Raw genomic sequence first — 26,858 nt, forward strand, 5'->3', positions numbered from 1 at the left:
CGCTCGCCCGCCCGCCAGGAGGTAAGACGTGGCGGGGGCAGGGATGGCTGCGGAGCCAGGGCGTGGGGGCGGCTATGGGCGCGCAGGGCGGGTTTGAGAGGCCGCGCTGGCGTGTGTTGGGGAGGACGTGGGGTGGGACATGGGGGTCTTCGGTAAGGCTCCCGCAAACTCCCGGCTTGCGACCTCCATTCCTTCCACCTGCTCGAATCTCTCCTCTCGTTCCCCGATGTGACCTGCGCGATCCTTCCGGTGCGGTCCCCCAGTTCCATGTCCCCCTACCCGGTGCGGCCTTCCTCGCCCTCCTCCCCATTCCCCACTGCAGCCAACGCACGTTCTCCGATGTGCCGCCTCCCTGCCCCTTTCTGCGGCCCCCGCCATTCCTCCTTCACCCACACAGCCCCCACAGCCTGCTCCTGCCAGGCACATTTCTCCTTATACACACGTACACACACGCACCCACTCAGGTCTCCCTACAAGCTCCAAGTGCACTCTGCTACAACCGCTCACCTCGATGCAGCCTAAACAATTTCCTCCCCTTTACCCATCCTTGCTGCAGCCCAACCGTTCTCCCCATGCATACACACACGTGTATTTCCCCCGTCTAGTCCTGCACCCCCCGCTGCTGTCACACTTCGTAGTGGCACTGGGTGGGTGTCACTGTCTGCCAGGGTGTTTGGGCCCCAGGTTGACTGGGAGCACAGTAAACCCCAGAGGGGTGGTGGGCATCAGGTTTGTGTTTGCTGTGCCTCCCCTGGTTCAGGCTGGATGGACTGATGGCCACTGTGTGTATCTGCATGTGTTGATATAGTAGATGCGTGAGGAGCCTATTACTATGCCTGTGTGCTCCTGTGGCACAGGTAAGTTATGATAGATCTTGTTTGGATGCTTAAAGTGCCTTGAAATTTCATTTGCTCCATGAGGTCATGGCAACTCCAGCATGTAACAGAAGGAAGACTTTGGAAGAACCAGTTCGTGACTGGGTTCTGGTGAATTATGATCCAGGAAAGAGACTGGAGTGATTTCAGGGACAGCTCTGTGAAAGTTGCCTGGAACACCATGAAGCTGTCAAGAATGGGAGGAGGGGGAGTGGGAAATCTAGAGGAAATACTGGAGATGATTCTTTCTTACAGAATATTTGAAACCATTCTTGCCGCATTAAGAGCTTGAACAGGAGTAGTTGTTGAAGACAGAAGGTCCCCCCCAGAAGGAGGACGATTTACCTCTGTTGAAGAGAAAAATAGAAGCCATTGATCAGTAATAGAGTAGAGGCTAACAAGATAAATAGGAATGTCTGTTTCCTATCCTGCAAGAAAAAGACGACAATTGATGAAAATGTAATAAAGCATAAATCCTACTAACAAAGACAGCTTTTGTATACGGAGTAGTTAACTGTTCCTTGGGACTTTGTGTGGCTGGAAGTTACCCTTGACTCTAAGAGTGTGGCAGCCTAAAAGGCACCAGAAAATTCTCTAGAAATGCTCATGTTATTCAGGTTTCCAGTACTGAAAAGTCTGTATTTGTGTGGTACTTCTGGAAAACATAATCTCTCATGCTTTTAGGATATTGGTTAAGTACTAAACAATAGAGTTATAAGAAGAGCTTTTCTTACAGTGAAGTTATTCCCCAAAAGCCTGTTTTAGGCTTTATTTCACTGTTGTCCCCAAGAAAATGGGTTTCAAATCTGCTCTGGTCTAGTGGAGCATTTTTATAAAGTCCTTAATACCATTATTGTTATGGTTGTGCTGTAAACCTTAAGTGGCATGTATGCAGCAGGTGGCTACCTCTGCATCTGGAGCAGAAGTCTTGCTGTGAAATGATCAGGAAAGCATTGCTACTGAAGTCAGCATCTCTAACCAGTTTGGTGATGTGTAAAGATGTTTTTCTTTGTATTCTGTTCAGGTGTTTACAGCCCATTCAGAGTGCTGAGGGGGTTGTGTTTTGGAAATGTGGGGCAAGGGGAAGGACGCTCCACGATAGTCAGGCATCTTTTGTACTTTTATTTGTCTGACATGTGGCAGTTAGGAAGGGAAAGTTCTTAGACACTCACAAGCTGGTCAGAAAATAAAGTTCAGTGTGACTAGCTGATTTGGCATAATGAAAGCATTCTGAGCTGGCTGGTTTCTAACCATCTGACAGAATCCAGCTAGAAATCTGCCTTGTTCTCTGACAGCTTGTTTGTCCGTTTATTGGTAGCAGGTTGGGAGATGAGCTTTTGCAGTTTTCAGTTGTAATATTAGGATTCTTTTCTTCCTGTGGATGAAAGAACAGTGGATTGTGGGCTTTAGGTTTAGCTTGTTCCCCCTCCCCCCAAATAAATAATTAAAATAACTTTTAAAACACTTCCCTGTAAAAAAAAACAAACAAAAAGTAATTTATGTCCTCTATCTAGTTTTACTGCTGAGTTAACTAATATATCTAATAATCATGTTTTGACTTAAGACAATATTTTTCTAATTTCCACGTGATGGAAATTACCCTCTGTTGCTTCTCTCCTGTTCTGTGTCTGTGTTTAATTGGCTTATGCTTGCAGCAGTGGAGATGAGCTCTTGCCTGCTCCTTTTAGCCAAAGTGCCTGTTTCATTTTCCAGCAGCTCAAAGGGTATCTTTGAGCTCTTGCAGCAATAGCTGGGGGGAGCAATGAGTCCCTCAGGAGGTGTTTGTTATTTCCAAGGAAGCAGTGGTGAATGTACAGGTTGGACTGAGAATCAGGAGAGTAGTAGAGCTTTAGAGAGAAATTGCATTTAACCTTTGTACAGTAGAGCTTTCCTAGCACACGACTCCTGCTGGCTATCTGTGTAACAAAGCTGCTGCCTGCTGTTGAACAACCAGGGCTGGAGATAGAAGCTTTTCTCTTTTTTAGAGCTTGTGATTGATTGCACTCACTGAGGCCCTGGAAGATTGAGGTGTTGCAGAGAATAGCGTCATGTTTGGGTTTTGTGTGCTGACCTGCCCATCTGTTTTCCTGAAGCAGTGTGTGTGTTGTGTGCTGTTGTCACTTCTTCCCAAACTCTTTGGGGTTTACTTAGTTGTGGTGGAAGAGTGGTTTCCTGCCAAGATATTACACCATACTAGAACACTTGGGACAGTAGTGGTTTGATGCTGTGATAAAATGGATTAAAACACATAACTGAAATAACTGTAAAATATGATAGTGCTTGGTCTGGAAGCTGGACCCTTTTGAAAAAGTTTTTAGTCTTTGGAGTGATTTTTGTTTGTTTGTTTGGTTTTTTTTTCCTGCCGCCTTACGGAGTTCTTTGGGAAAGAGTAACTGGACATGTTTTTGGAGCAGCAATTCCCTCCGAAGGTTTTACAGGTGAAATAGTGCCAGCTAAAGCAGTGAGCTGCAGCCACCCTCCAGGAGTCTCAACCTCAGAGTCTTCCTCTTCCAGGAAGAGGCAGGGAACTGGAGTACCTTCTTCTAGCCAGATTCTCTCTAGTCTTTAAGAATCATCTCACACTCCATGTTTTTGTGTTTTTTTTTTTTTTTTTTTTTTTTTGTTTGTTTGTTTGTTTGTTTGTTTGTGACGGTTTATGTAACTTGCCTGGGATGGCAACAGAACAAGCTGTGTCCAGGGGAAATGCAGTGTATAGGCAAACTGCCCAGAAACCCTGCTGTATCTGGGTGTGACCAGGTCTTTATAGCCCCTGGGGGGCATAATTTGCAGGAAACCTGAAGAGGGAAATAACTTTCATGCTCTACCTGTTGCATTTGTATATCTTTTAACCCACAGAGTACTGGGATATTTGTCTCCCCACCCTCAAGTCTGTCTCTGGATTGAAAGATGGGAATACTGCCATTATTACCTGACAGTCACAGTGCCTGGGAGCCTGATGATACTGAAAGGATCAGCTTTTGAGGATCCTGTATGATGGAGAGTGACCAAGAGCATAGAGGAATGGTGTCAGTCTCAAACTTTTTGAGTCTAACCCAAAAGTGTTTCTCTGTCTGGATATGTGGCACATCTGCCCCCTGATCAACTCTATGGCAAGAAGATCTCTCCAGTTCAGCAAAGAAAGGACTGGAACATGCTATCTAGTGCAGCAGTGAGGCTTTGAGAAGGAGATGAGATGAAATAATACCTTAAAAGCTGACCTTGCTGGCCCATTGTTCCCTCCCCTAGGCTGCAGAACATGCCCTGGATGCTATTGGAGGCTGCTGAGCTGATTACTTGGGAGCCCGCAGTTGCTTGTTCATCTCCAGCACAGATAAAGCCCAGGCTGCAGTAATGCAAATGGCTGTGCCTCTGTCAGGGTTACTTAAAATCGACCCGGACAGCACAGTCACCTGAGGAGGCAGATTGGAGTGAATTTGTCTTCAAGGTTTGCCTCATCTTGTCTCTTTCCAGTTTTGCTAGGAAAAGCTAGTTCCGAGGGTAGCTATTTTCAGCTACTTGTCCCATGGGAACTGGGAGTGACCTCTCCAAATATTCCTGACTTTCAGACTTTCTTTCCCCTGTCCCCATGGCTTTGTGATGGCACTGATTTTACGCAGAATTTTGAGCTAGAACTCTTAAAAATTCCCATTTAGGCAACTTTGTCCAACTGGGTAGTTTAATGTTATGGTGTCTGAAAAAAATGGGTTGAAGTTTTGTCTTTTATTTTTAAGCACACACTCTCTCAGGCATGTCTCTTGCTGTATAGAGAAAATGCATTGCTGTTGCTGGCCTCTGGGATAGGGAAGGGGACATTTTCACATCATGGCTTTGGGTGCTTTGTTGAGGATCACTGTTTTAACTTCTGTAGTGTTCACCACTGGTGCATATTTGCAGCAGAGATTGATTGTGAGGGAAGTCAGATGTGCCATCTCCCTCATATGCATCGCCGCACAAGTGCCTGGACTTGCGATAAGATGCCTGGCTTCTTCTAGCACGTTGACTTGCTAAATTTAAGTGTGGATGAGATCTGATAGATTTTTGTATGTTACAATCTGTGTTGAAAAGTATGCTCCTACATTAAAAAAAAAAAACCCGTCGTGTGTGGCAAGTTCACTGGCTTTAGATCCATCTGTAGAGGTTGACTTCTCATTCTTCTAAAAGTAACCGTACCCTGTGGCAACTTTGAAACTGTTGTCGTCACTGTCTTGGCCCTTGGTAGTGGGGAAGGATGAGTGCAAGTTGTGGCTGAGTAAATTCTGATTTGACTTTGATCTTGAGAGTTTGGAAAATTAAATGCAAACTTCCTCTGTCAGGCAGGTCACACATGTTTTCAACACATCCTTTTTCTTGTTGTCTCTTTCCCCTCTGCTAGTTGTGCAATATCACTGTAGTCTTTCTGTGTTTCTCCCCTGAGAGCAGAGGGCCTCACTGGTTTGTGTGGAGTGGGGCTGCTGGGAATGTGGGAAAGGGATGCAACACATTGCCCAAGTGTGCTTGACCCTACTCTCAAAGGAGTGGTTGAAAGGTTGGGGAACATCCCTTCTCTTCTTCTCCCTCCTCCTTTATGTTTTTCCTGTCTCCTTCCAAAAAAGGGACTGGATGTTGGATGTTGACCTATCACAATGTGGGTCAGTCCATAAAGAAGGAAAAAAAAAAAGAAAAGGAGGAGGAGGATGGGGGGAGGAGGGCTGTGAATACAACGAGACAACAGAAATTAATAGAGCAGAAAAAAAACTCTGGAAAGAGGAGTGCACGACTCAGGGTAAAAGGATTTTGTTGTTGATTCTGAATTTTTAAATGGGTGCATGGGGAGGGGAAGCTGCTTTCTTTCTCTTCAGATGACTCTGGATTAACAAAATGGGTGGGGGCTATATGAGCTGGGAGTGGAGAAGATTTTGTGGTATTTAATTTCCTTAAAATGAGGCCTCATTGAAGGTTAAATAGTTGATGTGTACGGTGTGCTCTTACATGTTCGCGGGTGTTGGATCATCTCTTGAATATGGCTTAGTGGGTGTGTACTTTACCCTGTGGTTTGGTCTTCCTAAGTGCTGACTCCTCTACCATCTCCTTCAGAGGCTTGTGGTCTTCCTGCTCCACTCATGTTGACTCTACTGGTTTTATGTCCCAGTGACACTTTCCTCGTCTCACTGGCTGTACTGACATCTTTTTTGAAAACTGTGACCTGGCAAAATCTCTTTAGCGTTCAGACTGCTCACTTCTCTGGAGAAATAATGTTGGGAAGGACTGTGTGTGGACCTGCATTTCTGGTGCAAGTAGAGAAGTCACACATTGATATGAAGCTCAATAAATGTAGAGTCAATCACTGCATGCTTTTGTAACTCTTGTTGAATGCCCATCCTCTAGCTGAGCACAGTATTGCTCCTGTCTTGCTTTAGGTGATCCTGGCAGCAAGGTTGGACTCAGTGATCTTCAGAGGTCCCTTCCAACGCCTGCCATTCTGTGATAACCATTCTGTATGTTTGGAGTTAAGTGTCTGTGCCTGAAGTGCCTGTTGTGGGGTGGCTTTCACTGACTTAGCATTAAGAAAGCTTTGCCCGGTATGAATAGTAAATGAGTTGTACTAGTACAAATTGCCTGGCTGGTCACATATCTAACTCACATATTGTTTTGGGAGTGCTGCTGGAGGGCTTAAAAATGTGCTATTGGGACCGTCTCATGTCTCATTGCTGAGCAAACTAGATGCTACCCTAGAGAGCAAAAGCGATTTAAGAATTAATAAATTTAAAAGCATTTTATTTTCTTTTATTGCTGTCACTAGTTTGAGCTGCACCTTTCAGACTCTTACTGTATGCTTACGTTATTTTGTCCTGACTTGCTGCTTCTTCATTTTCCCATCTCTTGCCAGATCAGCTGGTGATGCCATGCCTCTGGGGGTTGAAAAGACCTTAAATCAGTTATGAATTTGCAATATATACTTAGCACAATGGAAAGAGCTGATCTCAGTTGGCAAATCTAGGCGTTCTTGTAACTAAAATAATCTAAAATAAATACTGAACCATTTTGTCATATGTTCTTATACTCTTTGTAAGTCTGGGGGGCATTTAAAAACTGTAAAGCTCCTGCTTTTGCTAATGTAAAGCTCTGTCTTATGTCCTAAGAGATGCAGAAAATTCAGGCTTTAAATCACCTACCACATGGCAGTAATGCATTGATCATTTTGGGGTCCAGAATAAGGATAATTTAATAGAGAAACTCTTGCAGGAATAAAAAGTTAAAAGGGGAGTGGTAAATTGGTTTGTGGTGTTTTAAGAGAAACAAAATTCAGCATAGTAGGTATTTGAAACTACAGTATGTGTGGAGTAGGTTTTAAGAAGGAACAATTTCTTGCTTCACAGCTTTCTAGGCAGGCCTTGAAGCCAGGTTGTGCATGTTTTGTTGGATTGTATCTTGTACAGTAAGAAGGAGGCTTAGCTGTTAAGACTCTTTCATGGGATAGCTTTGTATAGCATTCTTTGCTCTCTCAGCAGTTTGGAAATTAAATACTTCTAGCCTCAGAGTAGATGATCTATTTTAAAAACACAGATCATGTTTGCAGATGGCAGAGAATGGTTTCAGAATCATGTCATTTGGGGTTCTTTTCTCACCAGTATCAGGAAAAAGTGAGCTGTCACCAACAGCAGAGTGGATCTTGCTCAGAGCAGGCAGCCTGCTCCTCCTTTAATAGACTTTGTGATTGTGTGTTCAGAAATACATCAAGGAACTGAAGAACCAAGCTTGAATGTTTCTTCTCTCCTCTTACACCACATTTGTTGCACCAGAAATGGGGTTTGCCTATTATGTTTGCTTATCTTTCTGTAGAAATAGCTCCTCCTTGATGGTAACATTTTCCATGCCTTTATGCAAGCCAAAATGGAATTTTCTTTTGTTTTCACTTGTGCCACATCCCTCCTGTTTACTGTTCTGAGTTTATTTTTGGTAAAAGAAACTGCCATGTTAGTGTTGCAGACAGAAGGCCTCTGTTTCCAAACGATGCAGGAATGGGATTGAGAATTTCTGCACTGCTGTTTTTCTGTGGTTGCAGACACATCCCTGCTAGCAGTGTCTCTAACAGAACTGCTTCCCCATGCAGATTGGAGCCCCTTCCCTGCAAGAATCCCAGGCACAGTGTTTTGTGGTTCTCGGTTTTTATCAGGATAGTTATCTTCATGTAAATAAGACATACTTGGCTTTATTTTCTTCTCCTTGCATTGAGAGCAGCTCCTAATACTACTAAAGTGCTTTCAGAAGACCTGCTAGATAAGTTTGAGCTGGTACTAGGTCGGTGTTTAAGTTAATGCCCAGCCAGTACAGGGTCCTGTCTTGCTCTAATGTGCATAACTTTGTAATGGTGTCTGGGCAGGAACATATAACAGCTCACTGGGGCTGAGGATGTCATCTTTGCCTTCTGTGTTTGGGGCTGGTAGGTATAGACCTTATACAGACTTAAGCACTGCCTGAAGCTCACGTAGCCCACAGAGAGGAGTTGTACCATTGTATGATGCATGTTTCCTGTGGCTGTCCTGAAATACAGGAAAGCCTGTGTCCAAAAAGCCTTGTGTGTTTATCCAGATGTACTTTTCTGTGTGCATGTTTCCAGTTTCCAAAGCTTGGTGCTTTTTTTGGCTATCTGGATCTCCTTGTCCTGTTTGAGAAGTGCTTTAATGCAGGTTACCTCCGGGGGGAGCAAGGTAGTTAGTTGGAGATGGGGAAAGCTTCAAGAGTGAGATTTGGAAGTGTTGAAATGTTTCCTTTTGGTATTTTTAGGAGAGAGGGAGAATAAGTGTGCAAGTGACTTCACTCTCCCTTGAAGTGGAAGCAGTGAGATGGAGGTTAAAGAGATGGGCAGAGAGAACAGGATATGGCAGAAGAGTAAGGAACTCTTCAAATGTGTTATGCATTAGTTTGGTTTGTATTGCATCAGTATTTCAAGTTTCTAAATGCTTCTAATTTGCAATATTGTAGTGTCAAGTGCCTTCCTCATGGTTTGGTACCTCGCAGTGCTGGGAACTGTACGGGCAGAGAACAAAAAGATGGTTGTCCTAAGGAGCTTAAAATGCGCAAGAAACAACAGAGAAATGTAGCCAGCTGAGGCGAGTACACAGAAAAGACATCAGAGCCAGTAGCCTAACTGTTGTCAGGTTGTTGCACAGCTGGGGTAGCAAAATGGGAGAATGGAGAAAATGGAGGTAAATACGAAATAGCTTTGTGGCTGTTGGAAAGGACCTTTTTCTCTGGGCAGGAGAGGAAGCAGCAAGATATGTGGTGTGGCACTGACATGAGCTGCAAGGGAGGTAGGTGTCCAAGAAACAAGTATGAAAATACTTTGCTGTGTCAGGTAAGAGGGAAGCTGCTCACACCAGGGTTCTTGACCTGTAGCTTGTCAAGGCAGCATGTTTGCTGTGGCATGCTCCTTTGCTGGAAGCTTATTCTGATCGTGTGCTGGAATTGTGTCCTGTTACATGGTGGGGAAGAGGCATCTTGGAAACAAGGCCTATGAAGAGCGTTGCCATCACCTGCCCTCATGGTGCTTTTTTTAATGAGGCAAAATGGGGGCTAGCAGACTCTGACCTGGTGGAATCTACTCACCTGGTAAAGGCTCCAAGCATCTGTGTTGTAATCTATTTCTTAAATACAGAATTGCACTTAGAACTTTGTCTTCTTCCATCCAGTAATCTTATTATAATAGCTTTGTGCACTGCTTATGCCTGTCACTGTAGCAATGGTGTGGGGGACTTTAGGAGATTAGAAAGGATAATTAGGAAGGTATCTCTTAATTTTGCAGATCTGAGAGTACAGTGTTCTTTTGTGTTTCACTAGCAAGGAGAATAAACTGCAAGCTGATAACTACAACCAATAAGTATCAAGTGATTTAAAAAGTTGTCCTCAGGGGCAACCCTGAGGAGCAGGGGCGTGCTCATGGGTGAAATGGTTTGTGGTAGGAGAAGTGGAGCTCTGATGAAGAAAATTTGTTTATTTTCTTTCAGGACGCAGTGCTGGAAAGACTTATTAGTTTCAATGACTGTGTGAATTAAAGGGGATTAGGTGAAGAATGATGCATAATCATGTAATTAATGACTGTTGATGTGTAATCACAAGGGGGCCAGTGGTAAGGTTTACATGCACAACTTGAACTTGTAAGTGTCCTTGCTTTTGAATACATGGCCCTTGTCATGTCAAAAAGCTTGTTGATTGCTTTTTGCTGTTTCAGCTGCTTTTAAAACAAGTGCTGAGAAGCAGTGGAATTCCCTTTCAGATCCTCATTTCTGCTGACATGATCGGTGCTGCATTTTGGTCTGTGCTGTTGGTGCTGTTTGATTAGCTGGAGTGTGAGACTCCAGGTCCTATCCCACCTGCCACTGGTGGTCTGCAGCAGAGACCCTCTCTCCCATGAACTTTAGGGAGGCTTAGTGGCTTCCTCTCTTGCATAGCTCCCAAAGTGCACTGGGATGTGCAGGATCTCAGATGGCTGGATTTTATTTAGAGCTAGATTAACCACAGGTGCATCTGCTCTGATTTCATTTCAGATCTGCCCTTTGTGAGCTTAGCAGAAGCACTCTTAGCACGTGCTGTTGAGTGTTCAGTTGCTTCAGAAGTCACTTGGGTAGAAATCCCTTCTCAAAGCAATAAAAACCTTGCTACCTTGAGACAGCTTCATCCAGCCTTTCTCTCCAAATTTTTAAGATTCAGTCTAGATAATGTAATGTGTGTGTGTGTGTGCTTTGAAACTTAAAACTGAACAGTTAAATTTCTTGTACTGATCAGGACTGGAAAGGCAATACCCTTTGGTATGTGCAGTTATGGAAAGCTGCAACTCTGGGCAGGGATATTTTGGAAAAAGAATGACTGGAAAGAATGAAGAAAAGCCAAGGTTGAAGATTATTTTGTAAATTAAACCCTAACAGTTGTGCAGCTCTCTCTGTAGTAAGATAATATCTGCTTAAACAGATCTGTTTCCTGGGATTTGTGTTTGTTCTCTTCCCCTGTGTAAGAAAGCAGAAATGTGACATAAATGAGAGTGCTGCATGCTGCTGGTGCAAGTGTGTGGTGTGGAATAGCAGTGCTGGAGGGGGCTATTTGCACACTTCAGCGTGCACATGGAAGTGATTTGCACTTGGTCCTCAGGTTTTACTGGTTGCCTGTTCCCTCATTCGTGCTGTGACTTCAGGTGAAGCAAGGCTGGGGCAGCTCCTGTGCAGGTGTATATTCTGTTTCATAATCTGCTGTGACCTGTTAGCAAATGGCAGACATGTCTGTCCTTGCTGTGTAAATTGTGGCGATGGATCATTAGCCTTTTTAAAGGCCTTTCCATCTGCTGGTCTTAAAAAGCTTATGTAAGACCTAAGTGTTGCACTTTTATAGAGAATATCCCCAAAACTATTAGGAGGCTATCAGAAGGAGTCAATACTATGCCATTATAACCATGGCTTTACTACAATCACATCAGAAGCAGCTCTTCTAGTGGATAGAACTGATGACTGCCTGCTTGTGATCTTGATTTAATTGGGTTATCTTTCTTCAACCCAGAGGTCACATCAGAGCCTGCTTACAACCAAATTGAAAATAGCTGCTTTAGATCTTGGACCTTCAAGAATTTGTTCCGTTTAAAGAAAATAGCTTTTCATCCAGGAAATGGTGAAGGATTGTGCTGCTTTGAAATTTTGCGTATCCTTGTGCTCTGGGTGTTCTTTCGTGGGTCAGCTGGCTTTTAAAAGCCATTTGGGTTAAATTCACATCCTGTAGAAAACAATGCTAAGTTGGTAGAGTTAATGACAGGCTGACTAAATGTACCATGCCATACAGCATTTGGTAAAAGCATCACTTTCCTGCTCTTTTTTTCTAATAAGGAGAACTTTCAGCACAGATCCTTCCAATAAAGGTTCTTTGGGCTGAGTGTGGTTTCCAAATGGTAGTAGGAGAGGTGGGGATTACTCATTGGAGGAATAAGGATGCTCTTCTTTCCCCCTTGCTGTGCAGTGACGCTTTGTGGTTCATGTGGTTGTTGCCTGCTACTGCTTGGTCTGCTGCCTTCCAGGTGAAACTGTGAAACTAAGACTCTGGCTTTTCAGGACACAGCAGAATTGCCAGTACTTTTGTGGAAAGTAGAGCTGTTAAGTGTGCCCATCATCTTCTGGTATGCATGACTTAGATACCTCCTTCTGATCTCAGGTGAATGTGGTATTCCTTTTGTTTTGAATATTTTTGTTGCAGAAGGGTGGTGACGGTGGTGGCAGCAGTGTTTCATGATACTGGAGAGGCTGCGTTGTGAGGGCTAGAGAGGCTAGCCCTGTGATTTGGTGTATCACAAGGGGTGGCAGTGGCAGACTTATCCAGGTCTTGTTTGTAAAGCATGTGAGCAGCCTGGTGAAAGGCATGTGAGAGATGCAAAATGCTCTAACTGTTACGTTCCCAAGTCCTTTCAGCTGGGTTCAATTACTTTTTGGTTCTCTTCCTTGACAGGTCTTGGCTTGTGGGTGGCTCTCTAGCAATTGCAACTGGAACCTCACACCAAAAGGCACCATGATAGTGATGACTGACATCACTGCAGCCCCCAGGTTGGGGTTAACTGCCACCACTCCAGCTGTGGCTCCCAACTTCTCCTGGATGCCAGAGGATGGCAGCCCCACAGCTGTGGAGGAGCCAATATTCCTCATGACCACCGCTGCTCAGGCCATCTCAGGTTTCTTTGTATGGACAGCTTTGCTCATCACCTGTCATCAGGTAAACCCCTGTCACTTCTCATCCTTTTTCCTGCACAGAGGAGCACATGATATGATCTTCTGGTATATCTCTGCTAGATATGCATATGAGAGTTTGCAGACTCTCAAGTGGTACCAGGACCCCTTTGGGGTCTAATGTATTATCTGTGATGATCAAGGCCTATCTTGTATATAAAGGCCTTTTTCTGCCCAGGTTCAAACCATTTCCATGTTGTGAATGGAAAAGAAGCAAACTGGCCCACCTCTTGAATGGTTACAGAAGGATGTGTTATCTCAAGCTATTCTTTCCCAGGTCTTGTAGTCTAATGTGGCCGTCTTGTTACTGTGTCAGCTGTTAGCTAAACAACTGTGGTCATCTGTTGTTTGACATGCCTCCTTTGATCTCCTGTGCCAGTGGATTCCACAAGTTCAACTCCACTGTGGAAAGGAGTAGCAGGAAATGGTTTATTTTAATTTTTCTCCTCTTTCTGAGGCAGGTGTCCTGAAACCCAGAACAAGTCAAACCCTGTATCCTGTTCTGTACCTCTCTTTCATGCAGTTGTCATGTGAACTGAAAAACACAGTGGAGAAACGCAAGCCCTGTTATTTATCAACCTGTGTTTTGTACCTGTTGGTCCATAAACTCCAGGGTGATGACTAGGATCTAGAAAACTACAGCCTACTGATGGAGTACAGGGGCCAGTGAAGTTCTAAAATGGATTAGTCACTGATGAGTAAGTTTAACACCTGCAGTAAGTTTCACCAGCCTGGGTAACAATTTCAACTGCCATGGATTCTCCTGTTTCAGAGTACAAACTGATTGTCTCCTGGGGGTAGGAAGAAATCTTTCCTCTGCAGTATAGCATTGCACAGTTAGGTATTAATGCCCTTCTCTGAAGAAATCAATGGAGGTCAATGCCAGAGAAACACTGCTGACTGAAACACGCTGTTGTCTTGTTACATGGCAGCAGTTCCTGTGCTCTCATAGGCACACAGATCACAGGCTTCTTGTGACATCCCAAGGGCAAAGCTTAGAGTCATCTGAACTCTGGTATCAGCTGTCCCTGTGCTGGCTGAGGTGTGTCACTGGGATTGTCACAAGGAAAAAATATCCCTGAGATTTGTTAGTTTATTTTCAGTCTGTTCACCTCAGGAAATGAGGCTTTTGTGATCTCCTCGTGGGACAGGGACAGGAAACAGAAGTATTTTGAGCCCTTCAGTTGATTTTTGACCAGATTTGGCCAAGAGGCAGGGAGAGATGAGTGACAGACAGCTAAGAAGAGACAACCCCCTTTGCCTTATGAGGGAAAAATGAGAGTATCAATGTGTATTTTGTTAGACCCTGGAGGATCCTGACAGCACCTCCAAAATGCAGGAGGAAGCTTCAGACAAATGCTTGTGCCTCTTTAGATGGCAAAATCAGTCAGTCATGAGACACATGTATAATAAACTAGCTGTTAATCCCAGCAGCTTGATGAGAGTTGCCTTATGGAGGCCTCGACTCTGCTGAACATGCCCTCTGCTGACTGTGTGGCCATCAGAGCATAGCCCTAGCTGTGTTATTAGGCCATTGCAGGAGTGGTGCTCATCTTCAGGGTATGCTTGTGGTCAGTACCTTCCCCAGCAGGTGAGTATTCTGTGAAAAAGCATTTTAGGTGTGGGGTTTAATGATGGCTAGCAAACTCTAAGTAGTGGGAGTGGGAAGGGGTGGAGACAACGCAGTCCCTTCAGCCGGTGACTTAGGGAGGTTGGTATGTGTGCAGTCAGAGCAGGTGATGTGGCTGCATGGTTCCTTTGAGCACAGTTCATGAGCTGGGTGCTCACTTGACAGCTGATGCTTTCTGGCTGTGCTATCCCCACTGTTCAGGATGGTACTTTTTGAGCAGACGGGCTGTGGCTTATCAGCTCTTGGCAGTGCTGTGAAGGGCTCTCTTGGGTTGTTTCAGGTGAAAGTCTCAAAAACATCCAAACCTGCCAAGAGAGTGTTTACAGTGAGCGTGAGCTTAAGTGCGTGTTCCTTCCCTCTTCAGAGAAAAGCAGCCTGCGATGTTGTGAGTCTTAGACATTTAAAACAGGAAGGCAGGAATTGATAATTGGTAAAAAAAAGGTATTAACGAAAGAATATAGGCAAGGTAATGATAATAACAGTAAATTAATTCCTTATGAAAATTTGATTAGAAATGTGTTCACTTTCTTTTCCTTCTCCTTCCTCCTCTCTGCAAACAGGGATGCCACACAATTGATTTTTAATGTTCAGCACCTCGAGGCTGCTGGAGGCAATCAAGATAATTCATTGAGTTTGGTTTTCCAGGTCCAGTTGACTCTCCAGTTCCACTTTCTCCTCTCTGTTCCACTGATCCTGGTCTCCCCTCTCTGTCCTCTCAGATCTACATGCATCTTCGCTGCTATAGCTGCCCAAATGAACAACGCTACATTGTTAGGATCCTCTTCATTGTGCCCATTTACGCCTTTGACTCATGGCTCAGCCTCCTCTTCTTCACCAATGACCAGTACTATGTTTACTTTGGCACAGTGAGGGACTGCTACGAAGGTAAGGAGGGTCAGACCAAAAATGGGGGAGGTGGGAAGTCTCTGGCCTAAGAAACCTTTTGCTTCTAATTGGGAATATGCAGAAAGTATCACTGTATGAAGAAAGTATCACTGTCACCTAGGGAGACAAAGTTACAGGGTGTGCCTCACTGGATCTGGACTATAAGCTTGCTCAGTGACTTAAAATCATGAAATCATAGGGTGGTTTAAAGATCATCTAGTGCAATGCTCCTGGCATGGACTAGGACATCTTTCACTAGATCAGGTTGCTCAAAGCTCCATCCAACCTGACCTTTGCTTTCAAGAATCTCTGAGCATGACAAGATATGCTGAGCCTTCCCTCTAGTGTTCTGTAGAAAGTTTATGATTTTCTTGGGTTCTTTACTTCAGGAAGGTGTAAAGCAAAAAACCTGATTCCACCTGGGTGTTTATAGCTATTGGTTAGCTCCTGTCTTTTCTAACAGCACTTAGCAGCAGCCAGACACTTGCTTTGTGCTGTTTTTCTGGTGCAGCTTGTTAGCAATGTATTCTTCTGATCCCATCATGTGGCCACTTCTGTGCTCACACAGGGTAGCACAGCCACCATGTGCTGGGGTTCGTGAGGTGTAAAGCGCTTTGGAGTCCTGCAGGAGAAAGGGTGCTGTGTTGAGGATGAGTTACCAATTGCTTCACTTTTGATTATCTGCTGCAGATGATAACAACTAACATTTTCTGTGAGGGAAAGAGTTACTTTGCAGTAAATGTTATCTAAACTTTCCTCCTGATCTCATCCAGAAAGAAGCCTCTGCCCACCCAGTAGGAGAAACTGCACTCTAGCAGTGTGTTTTTCAGGACAGCTAATTACCATAACCTCATTAAATCATAACTTGTTGGAGCCATTGTTTTGGTGAGATGTGCATTGCAGAGGGGCTTGCCTGGCCATGTGAACATCAGCTGAAGGGACCAGCAGGCCCTCCTTCACATCCATGACAATGCTCTGAGATGCAGCAGCAGATGGCAAACACACACACGTGATTCAGAAGGCATCTTTGTTTGGGTCTGGCTTTTTTTTCCTTCCCTGCCCTGTGCTTCTGTGTAGGTCTAGCAGGAAGCCTGCTGCTCTGAAAAAATCCTCTCCTAGCAACAGCCAGTATCCCTCTGCCTGCTTGCTCCAAGAGTTTGCAAATATCTGAGTATCTGCTCAGGAAGCAGCCTGTGCTCTGAGGTTTACCTCAGCACATTGTTGGGCTGTGTGAAAAGAATACAGGTGGAGATGAAGGCACCTTCAGTCAGCAGGCTCTCTCCCTCCCTTTTCCTGGGATCGCTTTGAAAGAGCATTTTTGTTTTCTTCCCTCCCTTGCCATCCACCTCATCCTTTCTTTTTTGGGAACGTGTTAGGTTGTGAAGCGAGAAGAATCTCTGTTAGGGAATGGAGGGAGAAGACCCTCCTAACAAATTTTTAAAGCTGTCTTGGACCATTTATTGGACTATTTCATCGTGTGCATTAGGAGGAGCATATTTTATTGTTGCTCTTACATGTGACTGTGCTTTTGTACAAACCTGGGCATCGTCAACACACAAGTAGATTTCTTTTTGTTATGCTAATGTCATGAGCACCATCTGATTAATTATGGATCAGGAATGGGAGAAGCATCCTTTGCTGTTGTGGTGAGCTTTGATAGTTTGCACTCATCTTTTAAGGGGACTGAGGGGCAGATATTCCTCCTCCCAGCCCCTTTTGTTTTATTTTCTTTCTCTGATATCATCCCTTCCTCAGCGCTTGTTGAATGGGCAGCTGGTATTGTAATGACAACAGTGGAGGGCAGGGGTCACTGGAGGACAGTAGGAAAAGCTCAGCTTTTCTTCCTCTGGGTGTTGGAAGCTGTCAGCTAAATTGCAAGAAAACTGCAGGCAAAAGGAGTTACCACAGTTATTTAAATAAGTTTTCCATGGTGTTTTCTCTCCTAATTAAGGCTTTTGCAAAATCATAGCTGTGTGAACATACCTAGCTTGGTTCAATAACAAGGCTGACAGATGGAATACCAATATCCCAACTGTATACATAGAAGCAGGTATAGCCCTGGCTTTTATGTGCTGTAGTATTCTTGCCAGCAAGGCACATCTTACAAGCCATAAATATAATGTTTTGAGACTATGAGCATTTTGGAGAGCATTGAGCACAGTTTGGATGCCTGTAGAAGAATTAGTTGATGGCTGTCTCTTACTTTGGAAATTTATCCACATGGGGAAGTTGACCTCAGGTCTAATAACCAATGGCCTAGTGAGTTAAGCTTCTCAGCACTGTATGTTACTAGGCTTTTGTTCTCATTTCTAAGTTCCTTGAGACTTCTGTTTCCATTGCAAGTTATATTCTCTTAGTATTATATCAGTACTGAGGGCCAAAACCAGATTTTGGATGTTGGCATTCCAGAGAACACCCAGATGCAGAATGTTATTGTAGAAAATAACATTTAAAGATGGGTCACCTGGTCTGTCATTTTGTTCCGGGGCTGTATGTCCCAAATTTAGGAGTACAATGTTTGCCCTAAAAACCTCACAACTGCATGAGAGTCCAGCAGTAATTATAACAAGTTGAGAGAGTGGCAGGTGGGGCATGTCCAGGCCTACTCCAGGCACAGTTAAATAGGTTTTGGGTCCTGTGAAACATAAAGGTGTAAGTATTTCTGAAGAGAGCCCTCCCCACAGTGTCTTTGCCTCAGTTTATTGTACGTATCTGAGCCTTGAAGAGAATTGAAATAAGCCAAAGTATTAGCAGTCAGTCATGAAAGGCTGCTCTTCAACCGAACCAGGCTGCTGAGGAAGGCAGAAAAGGGGTAGGAAAAGGAGAAGGCTATCGAGTACACAAGAAATTTCAGCTTTCTGAGGAAATGAAGCACAGAGACTGTTTTCCAAAAATCTCCACCAGACGTGAAGACATCTTCACCGATTGGTAAAAACCTTCTGCTTCTCCAACTTCTGTGTCTATAGTTCTGTTACCTCTGTTTGTCACCTAAATGGTTAAATACAGGAGGTAAGATAAGGTTGATGGATCAGAGATAGCTTTTCCGAATTATTTAGTGCCGGTGTAATGTCCTGGAATAATGCACAGGAACCCTGTAAAGAATGGCATCTCACAGATGCCAAGTAAAACAGAAACTGACCACGGTTTTAGATCCTGTGACCCTTTTGGCACAAGCCATGGAACTGGCCTGGGACCTTGCCCAAACGCCAGTGCATGGTCTTGTGAGTGCTGAGGTAGGACGATAAATGTGGTGAAAATAATCTGGAGTGCTTTGAAGGGAAAGATGCTGTATAAGCAGTCCCTGCTATGTTTGGTCTGTTGCCTGTGCTCTTGGGCCTTGCACCTGTTTTGAAGTTGGTTGTCATTTGTCATTTTACTCTGATGTCTTTGCAGCCTTTGTAATATACAACTTTCTGAGCCTCTGCTATGAGTACTTGGGAGGGGAGAGCTCCATCATGTCTGAGATCAGAGGGAAACCAATTGAGTGAGTATTGTGCTTACAATGTGATGCTTTCTTCCTCCTGTATCTATCTACCATGCCTCTGTCCCTGCCCTGAAAAATTCTGTCAGGTGACAAATGTCTGCTGGGACTGGGCAGCATGGATGGTGGTGGTTTGCCCATACCCTGCTCTGAGACAGATCAGCCTGCTTGCATCGTCTCAGGAAAGCTGAATTCATTCACAGATTTTTCTGGGCACCTGCCTACTCTTTTGTTTCTTTTCTTATTCTCTTCTTTAAATATTTTCTGTATTCAGTTGGATGTTCTTCCTCTGGGATCTGTGTTTCTCCCCATTCTACTCCATTAAAAAAAAAAAAAAAAAGAAAGAAAAGGGAGTGTGGGGAAGAAAAAAAACACTGTTGGGAGTCAGGATGCTGCTCTCAACACACCTCTGAAAGAAAGTATGGCTGTAACCATAATCACGGTTGGAAAAAGCACCAATCCTTCAAGTTTGCGACAGAGAGGTATACAAAGAGGGTGGAAATCTTGCATTCTAACCCAAAACTTGCTTCTGATCTCTGTTATCTTGTGTTGGCCCTTTCAGGTCCAGCTGTGTATATGGCACTTGCTGCCTGTGGGGAAAGACTTACTCGATTGGATTCCTGAGGTTCTGCAAACAGGTATGGGCTGGAGGAGCTCTGCCATCGTCTAGAAGTGAAGAAGTGCGTGGGGGTGCCAGTGATGCCTTTTGCTGCTGAACTTCTAAGATGAGCACTTGTTAGAGAGGCTTTCAGGCTGCTGAGGAGAGGGGGTGCTTTGGGCTTTGTTTATTTATTTGTTTTGAAAGTTCCTAACGTTTTTCCACTTGACCTCACATCAGGAAAGCCCTAGAAAATGACCTTATTTATCTGCTGCACCTGATGTTAGCCCTGGGAAGAAATTCTGATTTCCTCTTCCCTTTCTGGATTGTAAAGGTCCTGACTTTAAGAAATTGATGGCTGTGTTTTGTGGCAGACACCTCACAGTTGTGTAACAGGCTCCTGAATTCCTAGCACTGCAGCAGATGTGGTTTGGAGTTGAGGAGGGGGTGGAGGTTAGGCATGACACAATGCTTTGTAGGAGGAACTGAGCGTTGCTCACCCTGTGTGTCTGTCTGTTCTGAACTGGGTATGTTGGGAGGGAGGGCATGGGGGGGATCTGAACTTTGATGCAGCCCTTGTCTGCTCATCCCACGTCAGTCACCTCTGGCTGCCATGAAACAGCAGGTGAGTTTTAAGGCTTTGCTCGCTTGCTGAAATGAACACACAAGGTTTCTCAAGACAAGGTGAAGCAGGTCTGGTTCTTTGTAAGGGCCTAAGTCATTGTAATTCCAGTCACTGGCTTCTCCTCCACGTCATGACCCATCTACTGTGTTTCAGCAATGTGCAGGGACATTGAAGGTACAATACAGCCTCACAGTAATATCCACTATTAATCTCCACAGCACAACTGACCTTTTCTGAAGGACCACATCTTTCTTTTCACTGTTCCATTTGTCTCTGTCCCATAGTGTGTCCTCATCTGCTTCCAGTATACTGCTTCACCTGTTTCTCATGGGCATTGTTTGTACACTCTTCATTTGATGCACCACCTATTCTTTTTGCTTCTAATGTTAAATTAGACCTTTTAAATGTCACAATCTGATGTAACACCCATCAAGGTGAATGAGTGCTGGAGAATTTATTTCCCTTAGACCTCTTGTTTCTCATGTCCCACAGCCTCTGACAATTATCTCCACATGGGCTGTACCTGGCTGTGTTTGGGGATTTTTTTTCACAACAATGAAAACTAGAAGCTCCCCCTCCCTTTTTTTTACTTTTTTTTTTCTTTGTCCTTTTTTTTTTTTTTTGAGGGAATGGGGTGAGAGGGGTCATTCTGCTGGCTTTTCCAGACCCTCACCTCATTTGTTAACTCTGGCTTAGGTGGATATTGCTGCTATCTAACAGCAGTTCTTCTAGTCAGGCCTGCGTTTTGCAAACTGTTAAGTCTGCTGTGGAGCCTGTGCAAGAGGGATGTTTAAATATTGCCATCCTTCTTGGCTGGAAATTGATGTTAGCTTAGTGAGAAATGTTTGACACCAGGACTCCCTTTCTGGTGCTTCCAGACTTCCAGGATTGCTGAGTAGGATCTTTCAAGGCAAATTCCTGGAAAGGCTGGTGTGAAAGGGCCGCAGAGCACATCTCAGTGCTGCTCTGGTCAGTATCAAGTATCATGATGACCAGGAAGGGGGATGTGCTGGAAGGAGCACCTTGCCCATGTTATCCCTGTTCTCAGCATCTCTAGCACTCCTCCCACCACTACATGCCCGTTTTCTGCTCTCCCCACCCTTTTCATCCTGAAGGAATCCCTGTGCTATAACCATTCCCTCTTCACTTCCACCCCAGACTGTTCTCAGGCAGGTGTTTGCTGTGGGTCAGTCTGCTTAGGTTGCCTGCAGCCTTTCAGCAGTGGTGGCTGTGGTGTAAAATCTGGGCAGCTTATTTCCATGAAGATGTCTTGATAAAGATTCTTTGCTAGATCTGTCTGGTGACCCTCACAGATGGGTCACACACCATCCATGTGCTTCCCGTATGCTGTAGCATCTTCTAGGGAAGCAACTAAAAATAGGACATAGTGGTTTGGATTACAAGGAAATGGTTAAAACATCGCCAGATTGGAAGGAAGGGAAGTTCAGAGGACAGAGTTGTTTACAATTAGCTTGACCTTTTCCAGTTCACATATTTGCAGTGACTCACTAACTGGCATGTGCTGGGATTTTTAATCTCCTTGAAGTCTTATGACCACTAACAAATTGCATCGTATCCAAAGTAATTATTCCTGGTTTGGTTTTGACTTCTTTGCATACACAGCCCTCCCCACACGTGCACAGGTCAACACCTGCCTGGGCTCTTCCAGGCTCCTTCAGGGAGACATGAATGACTTTTGTACAGTCACAAACCTCTACTGTCTTAGGACCTTAAAGTTCAATGTTTCTGGCATGATGAAGCACAGTAGGAGCAGTCCCAATAAGGAGCAGTGATTTATACTGGCAGAGTGGATAGAGCTGATCCCAAGTGCTATGAACAGCACTATGGGGATTCAGTAAAATCCAGCTATGGGGAGATTCAGTAAAAACCGTATGGGTGACAACTGAACAGCTCTTAATTTCTGTCTGGCAGCATGCATTGCTGTGTATACCAAATGCCTTAGTATGGTGGCAGTTGTCAGAATTCCTCCTCAGAAAGCCAGACTCTCCTCCTGTCCAGGGGACCACCTTGCCTAACTTTGCAGCAACAATGGATTGGAGTTTCCTTCCCTTCCCTGGTATCCCTTTGTTGAACTTGCTGTGCTCATGTCATAGCACAGTGTGAGTTGTGTTTTTGACTCAGGCATGAATGTACTGCAGCACAGCCTATAAAGGACAGCTCTGGAAGACAGCAAGCGAGCAGGGCCTAAGGACCAACCTAAAGAGAGTTTTTTCTTCCTGTCCTGAACAAGTAGATGGCACACATACTTCTTCTGAATGTCCTTTATCTTCTGTTGGGTGCTGCAGTCCTCAAGCACAATCGATTAGCAAGCTGTGGGGTCAGTCTTTGTGGGGCTGGATTGTATTGCTTTGCTGCACTGTCCCAGTGGAGACACTGCCGTTGTGCTGGTTTGGGAACTCGGCCTCTTAGACCGCCTGTCTTCTCATTCTGCCTCCCTCAACTCTGCAGGCTACCCTGCAATTCTGTGTGGTGAAGCCCCTCATGGCGATCAGCACAGTCATCCTTCAGGCCTTTGGCAAGTACCAGGATGGTGACTTTGAGTAAGTTCATTTTCCTAGCACACATGCCTCAGCTGCCCCTTCTCTGTCCACCTGCGCTTATGGTCCATGTCTGTACTGGGCTATGGGTAAAGACAGGAGACAACACGGGCTGAGTGTGCATGGGAGAGGAGGGCAGGGATAAGCCTGTTGGTTTGGGGGGAGGGAATGGGACAAGGAGGCAGGAAGGAAATGGAGTTTTAGAACTCCCCAGTGACAACAGCAGGGGAAAAGATCTTGCTGAAATCTCAAGCATTTGTGTATCTTCTCTTTGCAGTGTAACAAGCGGCTACCTCTATGTGACGATCATTTACAACATCTCTGTCAGCCTGGCACTCTATGCCCTCTTCCTTTTCTACTTTGCCACACGAGAGCTGCTCAGTCCCTATAGCCCAGTCCTCAAGTTCTTCATGGTGAAGTCTGTAATCTTCCTGTCCTTCTGGCAAGGTGAGCTGCTTTTCCCTTGCCTTGGTAGGTGCAAAGAGCTCTGTGCAGGGGCTCAGACACAAGAGCTTATAGAGCAGATGATGATTAATAGCCAGAATGTCTTTTTGTGTTACTGTTACTGTATTTGGCTTATAATCTGTCATTGCTTTTATCTGAGAGGCCTATTTTGCTCATTTTCATCTCTGTTTCTATGCTCCCGAATCCTCACTACCTCTGTGTGTGTGTATGTGCACACACATCTGCCTGGCAAAACCATCTGTTTGGATGAAGAGTCCGTTCCTGGAACAATCATAAAGCACAAACTGCCAACATTTTATCTGCATCCTGCCATTTTATTGATTAAAGTGGCACATCTAAAAAATTTTAGTGCTTTTTTTTTTTTTAATGTTCTATAAATAAAATGTTAATGGTGTGTCTGTGATTCATGTGAAGCAGCAAGCTGGCTGAATGCAGTGTGTGCTGCCACAGAAGCACTGCCAAGCAGAAGGACATTCAGAGAACGTGCACATGATACAGAGGCACAATCAGAAAGATGAAATTCCACCTGAGTTTAGTGCTTGTTACTAATTGGTTCTAAGCATTATCCCTGTTCAGTGCCCTACTTAACTTTACTGAGTTGCACTTCAAAGACTAATTGCATAGGAACCTAGGTGGAATTTGGGCAGTTGGAGTATGGCCTATCTTCCCTGTCTACAGACAAATTAATAAGCTGTCTAGTTTATCATCTTGAGACATCTGGTCACACGCTTTCTGCCTTCTCTGGAATTCTTCAGCCACCTAGCTATAGACAGGGAAAAATATTTTTCTTGCAATGTTGTGTCAAAACCACTTTATGCTTAAATGGAAAGCCCTGTTACTTCAAGTTTTACTCTAGCTAGTGGAAGTGCTGAGGTCACAGAAGTGCTAACAGAAATATCTGACTGCTGCTTACTCTTTTGGACTTAAGTCCTGCAGCAGTGAGTTCCACAGATTGTGTCAGATGAGATTAGAAGAGGGTCAGTGTCTGAACATTCTTTGCTTGAACATATTTGTCTCACTCTTTTCTCATTCGTCGAGGTGAGTGCAGATGGGAGCATCTATCCCCCTCTAGCTTCCCTGTAGATGGGTTTGCACCTGGGACAATACAGCACAGACAGCTACTCCCATTCCTTACATGTTTTCTGCGTGTTTATGTGAGCTTGTTGCTTTGTTTAGGAATGCTGTTGGCCATCTTGGAAAAGTGTGGTGCCATCCCCAAAATCCACTCTGCCAACGTGTCTGTGGGTGAAGGCACCGTAGCTGCTGGGTACCAGGACTTCATCATTTGCGTGGAGATGTTCTTTGCAGCCATCGCCCTGCGCCACGCCTTCACCTACAAGGTGTATGTGGACAAGAGACTTGATGCCCAAGGTAGGAAATAGGCCAGTGCAGATGGCAGGTCTGTTTGGTAACGAGACTGGGTGGGGACTGATCCCTCTAGCAACCAACACTGGTATGACTCCAAACCTGAGTGCCTGGCAAAACATTGTATCCCCTCCTCCGTGGTGTCTGAACAGATTGCTTGTGCAATGGTGCTGCAGGGCAGAAACCTTGCCTGAATTGCATTGTTCCCTTTTCAGTTCCCCAGTGTGCCACCCACGAAAGCTTGCTGCAGACCTGAGGGTTGCAAGAAGTTGCATCCTTTTGGTAGAGTGGGTTTGTCCTTCTTCCTGTCTCCCCAAAGGGGAACTCCATTGCTCCAGATTGTGCAACAGACCAAAGCAGGAGGGACAGGGCCTGAAACAGGTTCTGTTTTGAATCTGGCTCAGGAAGATGAGGCTCTGTTTGGCAATGTGTTTGGCTTGGAAGAGGAGAATCTTCCTGTAATGACTTTGTGACTTCTGGGCTGCTACAAATCTTGTTCTGGCAAAGAGGGAAGTGGACATTATCTCTGGGAAAAGAGGGTTGTTGTGTCTAGTCTATGCAAGTATATTCAGTGTTCCCCAAATAAGGAGGTTCTCTCCTGATGGGGAGAGTCTGTGCTTAGGCGTGGAAAAACAACAGCAGTGTTCACATAGATGATCCCAGCCAGTCCTGGAGATTTTGGCAGGACAGTGGCTGCCGGTGGGAAAGGTGACATTCATGGGTGATGAAAGAGTAAACTGCTGGCTAGTACAGTAGGGTATGTTTTGGTGGTGGGTCTTGTTCAGTTCTTGTTATTTCCTCTCTCTCTTTCTCTGTCTTTCCTCTCCCTTTTCTCTCTCCTTGCTTTGGCCACTGGTCCCTGATGCAGCTGTTCCATCATATGGGCCATACGGTAGGTACAGCATGCTCTGTGTGTTCGTCTTCATTGTTTTCACTGGGATGCTGTCCTGTCTGATTCCCATCCTGCCTGCTGCCTGTTCTCTGTCCCTGGATCATAAATTGTAAAACAGCCCCCATGGGCAGTGGCATAAAACCTGGATTTAGAGCCTTTCTGTCAGGACTGTGTGAATCTCTCCAAAGAGTTGCACAGGCTCTTAAAGGAGCTGGTTTGCTGTCCCACCCCCACCTCCCTTCACATTTGCAATTGCCGCAGATGATCAGCACACTTTGATCATTTAGGGAGATCATCCCCAGGTCTGAGCAGAGCCAGAAGCCCATGCTGGAAATGGGACCTAGAAGCTGTGAGAAATGGCATCTCCTAGAAAGACATAGCCTTCCTCTGTGCTTAGCACTTGGGTGGGACAATCTCCAAGAATTGTTTCCTTCACAGTATCACTGTGACATACACCTATGAGGTGGTTCTGCCTCTAATACTGCCCTTCTTTGTGTTGCATTCTACTTCTATAATCTTTTTCCTGTGGGCATTTTGATACCACCCATCAGTCTAATTTCCAGTAAGTGGGAATGGCAAATGCCATTTTCCTGTATTTTTAGAATTTCCTTATTTTTTTGTCTCCTAAAACCCTTTATGGGAGCACCTCTCTACCTGACTGTCTTCATGGCACATCTAAGCCAGCACATGTAGTGTGTAGTGGAGGCTGTAGGCTGAGGCTGTAGATCCCATTCTCACGGCATGTCCCCCATTTGGTGCTGAGCTGGATTCACTCGACTAGCAGTGTCTGGATTTAGGAGCACTGCTGTTAAAATGTGACACTATTTGTGTAGGATTTCCTCAGCAGCTGCTTAAGGAAGTCTGTAACTTCTGCAAGACCTAGGATTGCATGGTCCATATTCTCCTTACCTTCATGTTAAAGGGGCATGGGGGAAGGCAGCAGTATCCCTCACTTACTCCTCCCCATCTTACCCTGACAGGTCGCTGCGCTCCCATGAAGAGCATCTCCAGCAGCCTCAAGGAGACCATGAATCCCCACGACATCGTCCAAGATGCGATCCACAACTTCTCTCCAGCCTACCAGCAGTACACACAGCAGTCGACGCTGGAGCAGGGCCCGCCCTGGCGCAATGGCAGCCACATTATCTCACGCTCCCACAGCTGCTCGGGGGCCCGGGACAACGAGAAGACTCTCCTGCTGAGCTCCGACGATGAGTTCTAGAAGGGACAACTGCCAGCACAGGCTGTCGTTTTCCTTCTCTTCTTGTTCTTTCCTTTTAATTTATTGAAGCAGAACCACGCAGGTCATATCACTTGTAGAGAGCGCAGATTGCAGAGGTGGGCACTGCCAGTAGCTGTGGTGTGTATGGACACGATGAGCGGCGTGGAGGTGGGGGAATGGCCAGGACTCCATTCTCCAGCCTGTTCCCTACAGCATCAATTGACTAGAATGAATTGACACAAAGCTCCCGGGTCTGGGGCTCTGGCTTCCCCCACCTGCCCAGCTTGGTGTGAAACATGACTGGCCAGAGCCTGGAGTTGTGGCTAGTTTTTTTGGTTTTTTTGTTTTTTTTTCCTCTTTTTCTCACCTGGACAACCTGACTGCTTTGTGTTCCTCTTCCTGAATGGTTGATATAGGCAGAGTTTTCTCTCCTAGCTCTCTGGTACTAACATCTCTGTGATCCTTGGAAAATGGGATTAGGATGCAGTGATAAGCATTCCTGAGGACCAGATCAGAGATTGATCTGGTCT

General features: G+C 45.0%; 1 protein-coding gene across 1 annotated transcript; it reads left to right on the forward strand.

Annotated features, from left to right (window-relative positions):
• Positions 1–26,655, forward strand: TMEM184B (transmembrane protein 184B). The gene is made up of 9 exons (XM_054386875.1): positions 1–21; positions 12,333–12,593; positions 14,957–15,122; positions 18,516–18,606; positions 19,166–19,241; positions 22,296–22,387; positions 22,662–22,831; positions 24,026–24,220; positions 26,087–26,655. Exons 2-9 carry the CDS (start codon positions 12,393–12,395, stop codon positions 26,326–26,328), a joined length of 1,233 nt encoding a protein of 410 aa, XP_054242850.1. The 5' UTR covers positions 1–21; positions 12,333–12,392; the 3' UTR covers positions 26,329–26,655.
• Positions 26,656–26,858: the final 203 nt, after the last annotated feature.

This window comes from Indicator indicator, chromosome 14, assembly GCF_027791375.1.
Source record: "Indicator indicator isolate 239-I01 chromosome 14, UM_Iind_1.1, whole genome shotgun sequence".
Classification (NCBI taxonomy): domain Eukaryota; kingdom Metazoa; phylum Chordata; class Aves; order Piciformes; family Indicatoridae; genus Indicator; species Indicator indicator.

Excerpts from the sequence above, each read along its gene's own strand:
- TMEM184B (XM_054386875.1), top strand. The coding sequence starts at position 12,393 with ATGATAGTGATGACTGACATCACTGCAGCCCCCAGGTTGGGGTTAACT. Across the intron at positions 12,594-14,956 it reads TGCTCATCACCTGTCATCAG|ATCTACATGCATCTTCGCTG; the intron begins GTAAACCCCTGT and ends CTGTCCTCTCAG. Across the intron at positions 15,123-18,515 it reads AGTGAGGGACTGCTACGAAG|CCTTTGTAATATACAACTTT; the intron begins GTAAGGAGGGTC and ends ATGTCTTTGCAG.